The 14,407-nt window shown below is 41.2% G+C and overlaps 1 protein-coding gene and 1 long non-coding RNA gene across 2 annotated transcripts; one reads left to right on the top strand and one right to left on the bottom strand.

Annotated features, from left to right (window-relative positions):
* Positions 1 to 2,383: 2,383 nt before the first annotated feature.
* Positions 2,384 to 3,349, top strand: LOC114789592 (uncharacterized). The gene is made up of 3 exons (XR_003749692.1): positions 2,384 to 2,507; positions 2,601 to 2,715; positions 3,305 to 3,349. It is a non-coding gene; the product is annotated as an uncharacterized LOC114789592 (long non-coding RNA).
* Positions 3,350 to 3,857: 508 nt separating this feature from the next.
* On the bottom strand, positions 3,858 to 12,610 carry mfsd14ba (major facilitator superfamily domain containing 14Ba). Its single transcript, XM_028981445.1, has 12 exons — positions 12,234 to 12,610; positions 10,516 to 10,614; positions 9,934 to 9,996; positions 9,711 to 9,838; positions 9,113 to 9,227; positions 7,661 to 7,879; positions 7,304 to 7,417; positions 6,901 to 6,972; positions 6,498 to 6,610; positions 6,306 to 6,403; positions 5,881 to 6,035; positions 3,858 to 5,638 (listed from the first exon to the last, which is right to left on the bottom strand). Exons 1-12 carry the CDS (start codon positions 12,318 to 12,320, stop codon positions 5,423 to 5,425), a joined length of 1,479 nt encoding a protein of 492 aa, XP_028837278.1. The 5' UTR covers positions 12,321 to 12,610; the 3' UTR covers positions 3,858 to 5,422.
* Between the last annotated feature and the right edge of the window lie 1,797 nt (positions 12,611 to 14,407).

Raw genomic sequence — 14,407 nt, 5'->3', positions numbered from 1 at the left:
AAGAATTGAACCTTGAGGCACTCCACACGTGAGAGGTGCTGGAACAGATTCAGACACAAAACCTTCTCTCAGTTAGGTAAGACCTAAACCACTCTAGAACACCACCCTGAATGCCCACCCAGATGTGTAAACGAGACAGGAGGATCTTATGGTCCACTTTGTCGTATTGTATTGATCATATTTAGGTAGTATTCCTGCCAGAAAACTTGCGATAAAGTCCTTGTTGTACTTGGGTGGTCTGTATATAAGCAGAGCCCAGCTCAAACAGGTTCATCTCAAAACTGGAATAGGACCTGTTTGCCAATGTAGTTTTTTTCTGTAAATGTTTACCTCCTCCACGACCTGATGTCCTCGGAGAGCTGAAAAGCAGAAGAACACTGGACTCACCGGCAGTAGTCCAGGATTCCGTTATGCATAAAAAACCCAACACGTTGGACGGGAAGAAATCCTTTGTGAAAGTTTTATTGGCTAGTGATCTTGAGCTTACAAGAGCATCCTGGCATGAGCCGTTCATGAAGCTCTAACAAGCAGCCACAGGTTGTGATGGGTCACCACCGGGTCTGCTGCTCGTCATCCATGCCGATCAAGGGAACCAGACAGGAGCCGACCGGCTCAATAGAATGCCACAGGATGAAGTGACGATGTTCCAGTCCAGTGTCTCCATAGAAAGCAGCAGCAGCACGGCACTTTGTTTCCCCCAACAACGCCGCTTTCTGCACGCAGGTAAACCAGAAACACGGGGGTGATACGTTTTCTGTCCAAACTGGACTAGATTGTCAGAAGAAGGTCTGAGGTCCAGGAGGGTTTTCCAATCATAAACCACCAGAGACTAGGTTTTGACCCCAGAAAATAACAAGAGTTAACAGATGGCAAGCCGATCGATTGTTCAATGAATTACATTTTAAACATAAAGGTAGGCTACATTAAAAACAACTCATTCTGTTCACGTAAATACATATCTAACATTTGTAACAAACTAAGACAATAAAAACCATTCTGTATACTGTCTTGGACCTAAGGAGCACTACCCCGTCCAAAACGGCAAGTTGTATTGATGCATTCGCTCCCATCGAAGGCCATATTCAACTTTGGGCCTTTAGTGTTCATACCTATAGTTAAATATAAGCTTGTTGCATACTCTTCTAGTATGCTAGAGAAGCTTGGGCACAACAACATACACACAATGACAAGGATTTACACATAGTAAGTGAGTGACAAACAATGAGGAAAGAAAAGTAAATTGTAGGTGTTCTCAAAGTGGTGGAAATGGCACCATGTAATGAATTCTTGTACCATGTCAAAAATTACATATTGGCGGACTAGAAATAGTACATGGTAAGTAATATACAATATGATATGCATTAAGAATAATTACAGTGTTTCACAGTATGTAATGGTAGAAACATTCAATAAACATAAGCTTCATCCTCATCATCAACATTATCATCTTCAGAGTAGAATAGCAGCAGTCACTTCAGACCTTATCTTATGAAACTCCTGCCTTTTTATGGATTTGTCAAAGTATCTGCATCTCTGCCCTTAGCATTTCAATTGTGAAATGAATAACTGCACAGTGCAGCTGCTTTCGAAAAGCACTTAAGACACTGCTCGTTGACATGGCATACAAAGCCTGTTGCCGTGCACAGCATTACTTAAGTACTTTAAATGTCATCATTGGTATTATGTACCACATCCAGCAGTGGTGAATTATAGCGTTCAGCCTTCAGGCATGTCACACATTAGCCTGGAGCAACCAAACCTCACGGGCAGAAATCAACCTGAGAACCAGGGCAGTGGAGGAAAATCTGCTCTTTTATTCTCCTCACAGATCAAAGCATCTGCTGCAGATCATACAGCTCCATCATGCTGTGGCTTTATTTCTGAATGGTGTGACTGTAACTGTGACTTACATGCAACAAGTAAAGCATCTATTTTATTTTTTTTAAAGGCTGTGGTACTACATGTGGAGGAAGACCTTAAATCCTCTCCAGTAAGTCAACTGGACTATCATTTGGCCTATTTTTTGGATTCTTTAATGTAGTTTGAGTTCATTAAAAACTAAACAACCTAAGGCCCAAAAACACACATGCAATGACAGTAATTTTCCTTGCTCGGTGGCACCTTACTAGTTCTGGATTCGAACCCACAACCTTCTGTTATGGGGCTGCTTCCTTACCTCAGGTAGTCTTTTCTGCCCATGATCTTAAAATATCCCATGCACTGCAATGTTATATATATAGTTCAGTGAAATTATTATGGTTGCTCATATATAGTGACAAAATCTGTGGTGTGGTTTTATTGACTAGGTTATGAATGTAGGTTATGTTTAAAGTTATGTAAATAGAAAGCTGTCATGCCCACTTCCCAACCTCAGCCCACCAGAGGGCGCACTGAGGGCCGCGCCCTGGACTAACTGGAAGTACACCACACCCATGAAACCGGACAGTATAAAAGGGGCGAAGCTGTGAACTGTGAACTCATTTGTCATCCCTAGTGTCACATTTACTGTAAGTCTTTTTCTTCTGACTGCCCTTGCCTCACACTGACTTCGCCCTACTGGTTCCCATTCTGACCTCGATGCTACCAACCATTTCTTCCAGACACAACAAAGATTCCAGATTGTCCTCCAATGCCGAATCCACCCCTGTGATTACCCGTTACACGTCGTTCCCGAGTAAAGCCTGCCATGCCATCTTCCAGTTCCAGTACTCTGAGGTGGGTGGCACGTCTTCCCTTCCTGCTTCATGCCTCCTGCTAACAAACAAAGAAGCCACAGCCCACACCGTGCTTCCAAGCCACTAGCGTGCCACCTGTCCTCTTAAATGAAGAAAAAAATTGAAGAAAAACTCTTGCAAAGTGTAGCAATGCAGACAAATCACCAAAGTGGGCTTTGGGACACAGCTTTCTTGTTCTTTTAATAAAGTCTGTATGCTTTTATTTGATGTTCAGATCCTACACAATTCTGTTTTTGTCAGCTTGTCAATAAACTTATTTGTAACATATCTGACCCCAGTCGTGCACTGCATGGTTGAGGTACACCCATTTCATATGTTCTACTGTGGGCAATTTAAAAATGAACGCTATCCTTTAGAGAAAACTAATTGATGCACAACAAAAAGGTTAGAGAAAAGCAATGAAAAGGCTACTGCTGGTACTCCAGCTTGTGAAGAGATGCATTTTCACAGGTGAACTGATTTGCTGCTCTGTAAAATGGCCTGGCTTCCAGGCTATTTAGCCCAGGCATTTATCAGTCTGCTTGGTGGAATGAATTCTCTGATGGTACGGCTTGCATTCTCTGCCTCAGTAGGCATCAGCATCACGCGCCTGGTGGGAGAGGAACACAAAGCCCCAACATTGCCCCCTGGAGATGAGGAAAGGCCACAGCAATGCAGCTGAGAGACAGTAACAGCTATCTGAGGTTCAAGACGTGTCGACATTCAGGAAGGAGCCTGAGGACATTTCTCATGTGTTTATCGTGCCTAGTCTGTGACAAAATGCTGTGACTGAATAAACAATGTCCATCAGAACGCAGTATTAAGATCTAATTTCAGACACTTATTCCGATCTCATTTGGTGTTGATCTTATTTTTCTTGAGATCCCAAAAATGTACTTCTCCCTGCTTGCAGGAATGGGTGTACACACACTACTTCCCATCTGTTTACTCCCATTTCTGAACCATTACTTTCCAGAATTCCAGTTGATCTGACATCTTTAGCTGACAGGCAGATGAAGGCTGGAGTGCACTGGAGGTTTTCAGAGGAGGTTTTCAGACAAGAACAGCACCACATCTCCACCTAGTGATCACAATGCAGTACAGCTGTATGTAAGCTTAAAATGAATAAAAATACCCACACAGTTTTGATTCATGGCCTCAGATCTTTTATTAATAGTTATAGATCTTAAGACTCCAAGACAAAACATTAAATTACAAATATGTAGCCCATGTACATCTCACTGGCTGTGCCATTGCAAACAGCAGCTCCATGTACAAAGTATTTACAGTTCCTTTTGGTGACACATTAGGCACATTCATAGAAAGAGATGGTGCTAGGCCTAAAGTTCAAGACTAGGCCTAAATGTCACAGATGCAGGGCAGACTTCTAAACACACTGAAAGCCAAATAATCTATACAACAAATAGAAATTTACACGTATCAACAGTGCTGACAAAAATCAGCCAAACATACAAAACATGTGAGGCTGGTTAGAGATCACATGAAAATATAGTCAACAATTAAACTTATTTTCAAGACATATTATACAGTACAATCTATTTCAGGCTTCACACTGAATATTAATTATGCTGTTATACACTGTACAATTTGACAGCTATTGGCTGTGTGCAGTATAAATACATACTCACACCCAAGCGCACACACACACAAGAATCACTTGAAAATCAGCCCTTTGTCAAATGGCCGATATCTATTTCAAAGGATCTCAGTGGAAAGATATGGTTTAAATTTACCTCAGCACACTGTCTCAACATGGACAGATTTACCAGGATTGGTTGTCATTTCCTAAACCAGTTCACTCACAGGGTGTAATTAATACACAATCACACACACTTCCAACTGTAACTGGATCCATGTACTCACATTTCAGAGCAAAACATACACAGCTAGAGTCAAGGAACAGTACAAAAGAGATACTGGCCAAATCATTCAAGCACAAATGAATTTCCCAATGACACAGGGCCACATATTTGGCTCATGAATATGTCATGTTGTTTGTCTAAGATCGATCCCTTTTTGAATCAGTTACACTAGTAAAACAGCATCAAATTCTGATGCACCCCTATGATGCTTTCCATGGCATGATGTAATACTGAACAAAAAAAGGTAATACTGATTATACTCTTGTAAGTGGTTAACAAAATATATCACAATTCAGATTTCTGTGTACCAATATTCTGAAATTAATTATGATTCTGCATAGAGCAACAGTACATAGATACACATTTTATGCTTAGCTTAATCAAAGAGCCCCAGCTCTTTGACCCACTGTTCAGGTGAAATTCACAACCTTTCACAATGTAAAATGTACAACCTTTCATCTAATTAACCAAAACTCTTCTAATCGATATGTAACAATACATCTTTTGTCAGCTGCAATTTAGGCTATTAACATGGTCTGTGGCATATTTATCATAAACCTATGAATAAGCTAATAAAAAACAGTTTTTTGAAACTCGCATAAAACATTGCATCAATTATGCAATATGTTGCAACCTCCTCAAAAAACCACTCCCTCTGCTATGATAAGGGAGCTTGGGAATGCTAATTCAGAGTAATGCAATCCAGTTGACCTGGACTTTCACTCTCTTGACTGGCAACACAAAGTGATGTATGATGTGTTGTCAGGACAGCATGAGACCCTGCTAATGGCCAGCTACAAAACCAGGGTGCTCTGGCTCTCTCAGTCACACAGTGCTGTCCTGCAGTAGAGGCTCAGAGTCCTCGTCGCTGCCTGGCAGTGGGGTGTTGGTGTTTGGACTGGCCAGGCTGACACTGGGTTTGCGAGCTGGGCACGGCTTCTCAGGCTGGGCACTGCGCTCAGGGATGAAGAGAGCCACGACGAAAGCCACCACCACTGTGCATGCGCCCAAGAGAAATGGTGGCCCTGGAATGACAGTCCGCTGTATGGAAAAACAAAACAAATTCAAATATCAAGAGAGAATAAAACAGTGTTTCATATGTTTGCAATTTGGCCTACTCAAGAGAACAGAGGAAAAAAGGAAAAGAGCAGGGTGACACAGAACTTTGACAGAGACAGCAGTGCTGAAATGAGGAGTAGATGGTGTGTGGATGATACATGGCAAAATTAGAAAAGGTTTCGTTTGGTCGTACGGCAGAAACTCTATCATTTCTACTCTTTTACCTCGCCAGGACTCAGGCCAGGAATAGGGTAGTTATGCTCGATTGGAGTGAGCTCATTCAACTCCACATTAAAGAGGAAGAAGACAAAGCCATAGAGGGCTGGACCCAACCCATTACACAGCCCACGAATTCCTGTAATCATACCCTGGACCAGCCCTGAGAATGAAAGAGACAGAACAGGATTTATTACCATTACAAAACACAAAGACACCGAAGCAGAGCAGCATTCACTAATCATGACTGCTGACAGAAACACCACAGTACAGCACTTATCGCACAGTTATTATTAGTTACGGATCAACATGTAGTAACCATCATATTCAAATTTTTATACAGCAACGAAATGTGATTTGTTTAAATGTAATAATAATAATAATAATAGCTATAATAACAACAAACAGAAGTGCCCTTTGCTTGTGTTCTCACCTTGTTTGTCAGCGTCAGCACTGCGGGATACGAGTGCGCTCACCGCAGGGAAGGTGATGCTGGACATGGCTGCTACTGCACCAGCCGCCCACATCATCCTGCCGTTAAAAAGACCAGAGAGAGCCCATCAAACACTCCTCACAGGAGAGCTGAGCAGAGGACAGGAGAGAAAGAGGATAGGACAAGACTCACCATGGCTCGGAGCCCAAGCCATACCAGGTCAGCTGAAGGATCTGGAAACCCAATCCCAAAAGCACTGTGTTCTTGTTTCCAATGGTCTTCATTAGAAGAGTAAGGAAAAGGGTCTGCCAAAATAAACAGAAATAAAAGCTGCACATCACTAGCACATGGGAAGAACATTAAACACTACAACATCTACAGAACCTCTCAAGGTCACCAAAACTTTCAAACCAAAACTGTTGACCTTGTTTCAGCTGAACTATGTTCTATTTCATTTTCTGATTAAATATATTGAAACAGTGATGTTACTGACAAATATCACTAACCTATTTAACACATGCTTTATTATAAATGAAAAATGGATAATGAAGAGTGCAAATGCCAAAAGGTTAGAAGATGCAAATTAAATACATACCTGGGCCACAATGGACAGGACACCCACCACCCCAATAAACACTGCAATGGTGGTGGGGGTGAAGTTTATGACCTGGCAGGAGAGAGAGTGAGCGTGAAAGTGTGAAAGACAGAAAGAGAAGCACCGAGAGAGAACTGCATTACACTGTTCCTGCCCCATCAAACCCCAATCACTCCCACAGTAAGGGGCCCATCAATGTGCTCAGTGAAGTGCAAGAGTATTTCACGAGGAGCATTATGACAGAAAAGGGTCTCACAAAACACCAACAGTCAGGCTAGATGCAAAAGAACCTATAGAATCAGTAACCTGTACAAAAAACACTTGTAAAACTGCACATGCATGTTTTACTTTTGGCCTAAGCATGCTCCAGAAGAGTGGGCACACATCTGTGAGGTGGTCTCACCTGTCTCAGGTACAGGAAAAAACTGGAGTATTGTCCTGCCTCAGGTAAATAAGATAGGAAAACTGTGATACAAATGAGGAGCACTGTGGTGTCCTTTCCCACTTTCCTGAAGGACTGTGGAGAAAAAGAGACTAAATAAAACCTCTGCGAGATGCAAGTGGAGCTAAAATCACACCACTGGTTGCTTCCTTTGTACAATGCACACTAAGTAGCAGAATGCACTGGAGAGGCCCATTAGTTGTCAAACACTATTTCATACAGAACAAAGTGAAGCCTGAGGGATGAAAATGCATCTGAACGCCTCTTCTTTAATCTGCTACTCAAATAAAAGAAAAGAAGGGGTGAAGCAACACGTACAGCAAATGGGTCAGCCTGCTCCCAGGAGATGGGGACCCCCCAGGTGTTGAGCCTCATCTTCATGGGCAGAGACTCCGGCACAGCCAGCAGGATGAAACAGATGTCGGCAAGGGCGATCAAAGTGGCAACAAGCACTACTAGGTTATCGCCATAGCATGCCGACAGGTACGCCCCGATCGCCGGACTCGTCACCAGGCTGGCTGCAAAAGTGGCAGATACCTGCAGAAGGTGGCATGGAAACTGCTCAATTAGATACTACTTATAATGATAGTTCAACCCTGCAAGAGCACTATTCTTTTCTTAAATCATTTTGAATAAAAATATGAAATATGCTGGCAAAGTGCTATTTACTATGCATTTAAGTGAACACTTACATGATCTTAATGAGCTGATTAAGAGCAAACATGTTCCAAAAAAAGAGAACTGTACTAACAGAGCATACTCTTAATTTTAGTTTTAGTCTAGTCTTTGCGTCAAGCTGTCATTTTAGTTTTTATTAGTCTTAGCCACATCCACACTCATTTTAGTCAAGTCAAGTTTCAGTCAGCTAAAATTCATTTTGTCAGAATTATCCATGAATATTTTTGTTTAGTTTTAGTCGTTGTGAACTTAAGACATTTTAGTCTAATTATAGTCAATGAAAATTGTATTTCAGTCTCTTTTTAGTAATGCAATTTTATTTAACCCAGTCAATACTGTACAAGCACCTAGTAGAACAGACATAAATATCATTTTAGTTTAGCCAAACCCACTTCCAAATTAAAACAATATTTTATTATTATTATTATATTATTGTTACTATATAGCCTCAAGAATACATCCATTTCAGACATGGAAAGATCACTTTGTCATTTTCTCCCAGCCATCAGAAGTATCGTGAAATCTAATTAATTCCACAATTGCATATTGTGAAATTGACGTCATCTGTGAAACTGGATGGGATATATAGGAAACTGAGACCGCGATATAATAATGCGATGAAATGAGAAGAACTAACGTCTCATCTCATTGGCGTCAATGAAAATTGAAGAGACATTTTTGTATCATTTTCATATTGTAATACATATTTAGTCTCATTTTTATTCATCAACAATATTACATTATACATTTAATTATAGTTATCCTCACATGACCAGCATTTCCGTCTAGTCTTCATCATGTCAAGAAGGTTCGGGGACAAAGGTATTTTGTCATAAATGTCATTGCTGAAAACAACACTACCACAGAGTTTATAAAAGTCCTTAAAGAACTGAGTATGACAAAACATAATGGTTGTTCCAGGTCTGTTACATCTGTTACAGAATGAGAAGGTTACAAAAGAAATTAATGTGAATAAACGTAGGATAATGGGAATGCTTCAGTATGAAAAAGTTAAATGCACAAAAAATGGCTAAAAAACATGATGAAAATGGAGAAAATCTTTTGAATGAAACTAGTAATCTGTGCTCTTACCAGACCGTAGGCAGTGCTTCGGTCACGCTCCTCTGTTACATCTGCTACATATGCGAAAATGACTGAGAATGTGACTGAGAAAGCCCCAGAAACAGAGATCATTGCAAAATACCACCTGTGAAAAAAAAACAGGGTTAAACAAGGTGAAGGGCAAGGTCCATTCCTCCTCTTACTGTAGATCCAGCAATATGAATTTGAGATTAATACACATTAAAAGGGATCTCTGTAATACATAATCCATTCACTGTGAGGTGGTGTTTCTGCAGGAATTGAGACACACAGTGATAAAGAGTGTTGTCTGTTGCTTACTGCGGTAACTATCCCTGCAACACCATATTCACGAATCTTCTACATGACATCTGACAACTGTTACTTCTCACTCACTCACTATCCAAAAACACTTTATCTTTACCAGGGTGACGGGCGCTGGAGCCCATCCCTGTACACTGGGAGCAGGAGAGGGACTCATCCTAGATGGACTCACTTACTCACTCACTCATTCTGTCATCTGCCCATAATTTTAGTTAATTTAAAATAAATTGCTTATTTAAACCAACAAAACCTTCTGACTTGCTTTGAGGAGGAGGGCCAACCTTACCATGGGCTGAGTCTCATGAGTGGTATGGGGGCACAGGTAAAGAACACAGTCACCAAGAGAAACGATCTCCTGCCCCACACATCTGAAAGTGCGCCGATCAGCGGTGCACTCAGGAAGGACAGCAGTCCCTGAATGAGAAGAAAGGGGGAAAACAGTCATTCTGGCAGAGCTCAGAGACACAGTAGACAAAATTAACCATCAAATCAATAGACTATAACCTCACCTTCACCCCCTGAATGAGGCCATTCATAAGAAATGTGTGCTGTGGAAATGTTTCGTGTAAAACCTGAAAAAATCAGATCGAAAATGTAAACACTATTTGAATGATAAAGCAATAATCCTTATCAGTGTCCATTAACCAAAATAAAAATCACCGAAATGCATGTTCTCCAGTGTCCTATTGCTTAATGGTTGCCATGATTGTTATAAAATTAATACAAATAATCTAAACATTCTGCAGACAAGAAACTTTAAGAGGTAACAGTTGCTTAGCAACATAAAAGCACCACTTAACACATGAAAAATTTTACTCTCTGAAATGGCTGCCCATGGATTTAAATGGTAGAACAGTTTTAATTTGGCCTATAAATCACAGCTGTTTAATTTGTCCTCTACTCCAATTCCAAGCCTTGTTTTCCTTGTATCTCCAAGGAAGAGCCCTGCTGCCAACCTTTTGAGAATTCTAGGCAGGCTTTAGAGATGGTAGTTGTTGAGTTAAATTGGCTCGGGCATTAAATATAAAGATGAACAGATGTTGTCAGATAAAGTCACATTACAGGAGCAGGAAAGGACAGTCAGGACTTACAGTCAGCATGGGGGTTGTGAGCAGTCCCCAGGCAAAGAATTCAAGGAAAATGATGACCACAGCATGGTAGACGCTGGCTTTTCCAATGCCCTCTTGTGCCTGGTACACAGATCACAGACAATGAGCCCAGAGACGTCTAGAGCAAACTCTTATAAACTATCTCTATTTCTGCATCAGTGGTTCATATGTCTCACAGGAATCATGCAAATGGCACGGACTGATTATTTATTGAAACGTAATGTGACGTTAAAAGAATATTACAACTGCAGAGGTTCGATATGTCTTCACAAGTTGATACATTTATGGCATTTATCAGATGGTCGCAGTCTTATAGGTTTTGGAGGTTGAAGAAGTTATCTTCGATCTTTCTTTTATCCGACCTGCTCTGTAGATTTGTTAAAACGCCCTTTTTGATTTTCAAAATATTTCTGGTATGTGAGTGTCTGGAGTGAAAAGAATTACTACAGGTGACAAGGCACTTTCCCGTAGAGCCCCGAAATCATAGTAAATTTGCAGCAGATTTTTAAATAAGCTTTTATTTAGCAGCTGTCTCTCGGGCAGATCTACTTTTTCATAACAACATGTTAACTGTACATTGGAATAATGTTTTAACTTTTTTTGTTATCATCGTCATAACATTTTCTTGACTTTTTTAAATAAAATATGTTGCGAGTAAAATATTTGACTTAGCATCTTAGCATCGGCGTCGCAACGCAACAAACGACCTTTACACCCCGCAGTCGCCACCTGACGTGTTGAAAATGGCCGCAGCGTTTCTCCACAGTGCGGGGTCTGCGCGCGCGCGCGCGCCCGTGGAAGGTGGCGCGCGGGCGCGGGCGCGCGCGCTGCCGCGGTTACGTAACAACTCCGGTCGGACCGTCTGTGCGTAATCTATCTGTTTTCGCACGCAGCACTAATGTCCGCCATGTCGCCGCGTTTTCATCCCCGTCCTGTTCAACTGCCTCCATTTTACAGCGATGAGAGCTGTACGCGCGTCCGACCCGTCGAGGGCGGTGTCTTTAGTGTATATCAGTTCTAAATCAGAACGGTTTTGTTTTGCTCCCAGCCGATGTGTGATCGAGTGCGGATGTATAGAGCACAAGTCATGCCCTTTAAATTGTTTTTGGAATAACTAGGGACAGAGGGATTTATTTATTTATTGCTGCTGCACTTTGTCTTCTATGTCTTCTATGTATCATGTTCTATGTTCAAGTAAGAATTTCATTGTGCTCTGTACGCTGTACTTTGTACATATGACAATAAACCTCAACCGAATATAAACGGTGCACGTTGTCTCTGGGTAGGTTGGGTGACAGGATTTTCCTCAGACCAGGCCCCATTATTCCCCTCACTTCACTGCTCCATTGTTGATAATGCAACATCTCATCAATGTCGACGTCCCTCCTGCAACGTTTGTCCTTCCTTTGACTCAATTTAGCGGGTAATAAAATCGGTTTCAGAGACCTTGTCCCTCAGATCATTCATTCCAAGTGCTGACAGGCATCGCGCTCGCTTGACGGCTGCCACTGTGACGTGATCGGTGTAATTCACTTCGGCCATCAGAGGTTTTAATGCTGTGGCTGATCGGCGCAAATAGAGCACTGGATGATCAGTTGTCAGTTTAACATCGAGCGTTAATGCTGGACTGTGGCTGCCATAGCCCACAACACGAAACGTCCATTCAATCCGGCCGTCGGCTACCGTCTCGGCACACTTACCGCACTCGCATCCCGCATGATTATTTTCTTGACCAAGACGACCCGACCGGGCTCCCTCCGCTCGGTATCCACACATTGGGCCACCATCACTTCACTTTCTGCCCGAGCAACGCAGAATCCGTGTTGGGTGCATATTTGCACCGCGCCCGTCTCTTCCAGGTTGCCTGCGGATGGGGCCTCTGTCGGCTGCTGCAAGCTGAACAGCCGTCCGGTGGATTTTGTGAAAAACGCACAAACGCCAACAAGCGTCTGATGGAAACGCAGTGTCGCGTACGCCAACGCCAGCTTATAATAATGCGTATCAGCTGTCAATTCAAACGGGCGCGCTGATCCAGGACCGGTCGGAGAACGGCACCAGCGGCGCCAGGTGGAGCGACTCCCGTCTCGCCTGCTGATCTGGGATCAGCGCCGTGGCCTTAGTGACAGACGACCGGAAACCACGTGTTTATCGGTGACTGTACTCGCCTCCGGGCTGGAGGTGGCGGAGCCTGAAATCATTCCGTTACGCTTCACGGTAGCGCGCACCATTAGTTCATCATTTCTTTAATCGCTTGCACCTCATGGATAAAATGCAATTCATGCACATAATAAGCATTTTTATACAGACAACTGTAACAAAAAAAACCAAAAAAAAGAGGAAAGCTACATTAAAATTCGAGTATTTAATATCAAACAATCTGTTTTGGTCTTAATAAAACTGAATAATAATTACAATGTAATAATACTATTTTTAGAATATTTATTATGGCTTTCGTCAGCGATCAATAGATCTAGGATTACATCCCAATACTAGTCAGATCCACTCTTACATTTAATGGTAATTACAGCATTAAATTCTACTGTTATTTTGATTCTGGTAAATAATAATGGATTATTTATTTATTTTTATTGTTAAGCCTTTTATCACGATTATACTATTATAAAATTATTTTAAGTCTCTAGGAGCTTTAGAATGTGTGAATTATGCAGAATTAAATCAAAACTATAGATCAAGTGCTTAAATAAATAATTTGTAGTGTATAAATATTTCCTGAGAGCATTTATGCAAAACAACACAAGTTTATATTAATGTCAGTTTTAAATTAATGTCAATTTTACTAAAATTGTGAAGTGGGTTCACGGGAAAAAAAAATGAGAAGTGCACCAGTGGGGGCGCTATGACATGTACGGTGATCAGACAAAACATTAATGCCCCTAATGGGTAAGGTGAGTACTATTAATGATCTTGTACTAATGCCATTTTTCAATGGGTGGGATAAATTATATACGTGTTTGTCAGTAGAAATTAGCGATGTGATTCCCAGTCCCAGTAGCAGTGGTTATTACCTACCAAAAAAGGTCCAAAGACAACTGACTCAATGAGACATTTGAGGAGAGCATATACAAGCCCATCTGGTTAAATTCCATAAAATAAATACCATGAAATACATACTGAAACACTTTAGCTACACCAAGGATGCATAGTTCTGAACTGCAGTTCGTTGTGATACATGACACATGACATATATTCCTGCATGTCAATGTCACCACATAAATCAATTGATTTATCACAGCTCAGGGTTCCATTATAAATCCACAGCTCACACAAACTACTATGGTAAGGAACAAGAAATCCATCATTTCTGATTATGTTAAGCATCAGAGAGCATCACACAAATAACAGTTGCTAGGAAACTACATTGACCAAAGAAGCTGTTGTACATCTGTTACCTGAGGCAAGAAATACATGTCTTAGGGTTGTTTGGTAAATCTTGTAGTATTCATCATAGCCTTTCTACAGGTAATTTGTAAAGCAAAATCAAAGAGATCACTTGTGTCTTTTTCAAGCACCGGCATTTGTGATGCTCTTTTAAGTCTGTACATGATCCCACATTTGGTGCATAAATAATATCTACTGCATTAGTCTCTTCTTAAAGGATTGCCTTCTTTTACATGAACTGTTCTGTTTTTGAAGCACGTCTGATAATATATATTCTGTATATCGTTCAAGGACATTTATTTATGCTGATGTTTCTTAACATCATCATTTTAAATTATTTAATATAGCTTTCACACAGTTACATAAGATTATAACCACAAGTCAAGGCATATAGGGAGGGTTGCTTCAGGAAGGGCATCTGGCATAAAACTTTTGCCAGGTCAGTTGTGTAGACAACACCCTAATGGGAGCAGCT

The sequence above is a fragment of the Denticeps clupeoides genome, chromosome 5 (assembly GCF_900700375.1).
Source record: "Denticeps clupeoides chromosome 5, fDenClu1.1, whole genome shotgun sequence".
In the NCBI taxonomy this organism is placed as follows: domain Eukaryota; kingdom Metazoa; phylum Chordata; class Actinopteri; order Clupeiformes; family Denticipitidae; genus Denticeps; species Denticeps clupeoides.
The sequence above is the reverse complement of the archived record's forward strand: the minus strand, read 5'-3'. Positions and strand labels throughout refer to the sequence as shown.

Bases quoted from the DNA above. Each gene is read 5' to 3' on its own strand.
- mfsd14ba (XM_028981445.1), bottom strand. From the start codon at position 12,320: ATGGTGGCCCAATGTGTGGATACCGAGCGGAGGGAGCCCGGTCGGGTC. The intron at 9,228-9,710 runs GTAAGGTTGGCC...TTTTTTTCACAG, and splicing joins CTCATGAGACTCAGCCCATG to GTGGTATTTTGCAATGATCT. The intron at 6,036-6,305 runs GTGAGAACACAA...TTTCATTCTCAG, and splicing joins TGCTGACGCTGACAAACAAG to GGCTGGTCCAGGGTATGATT.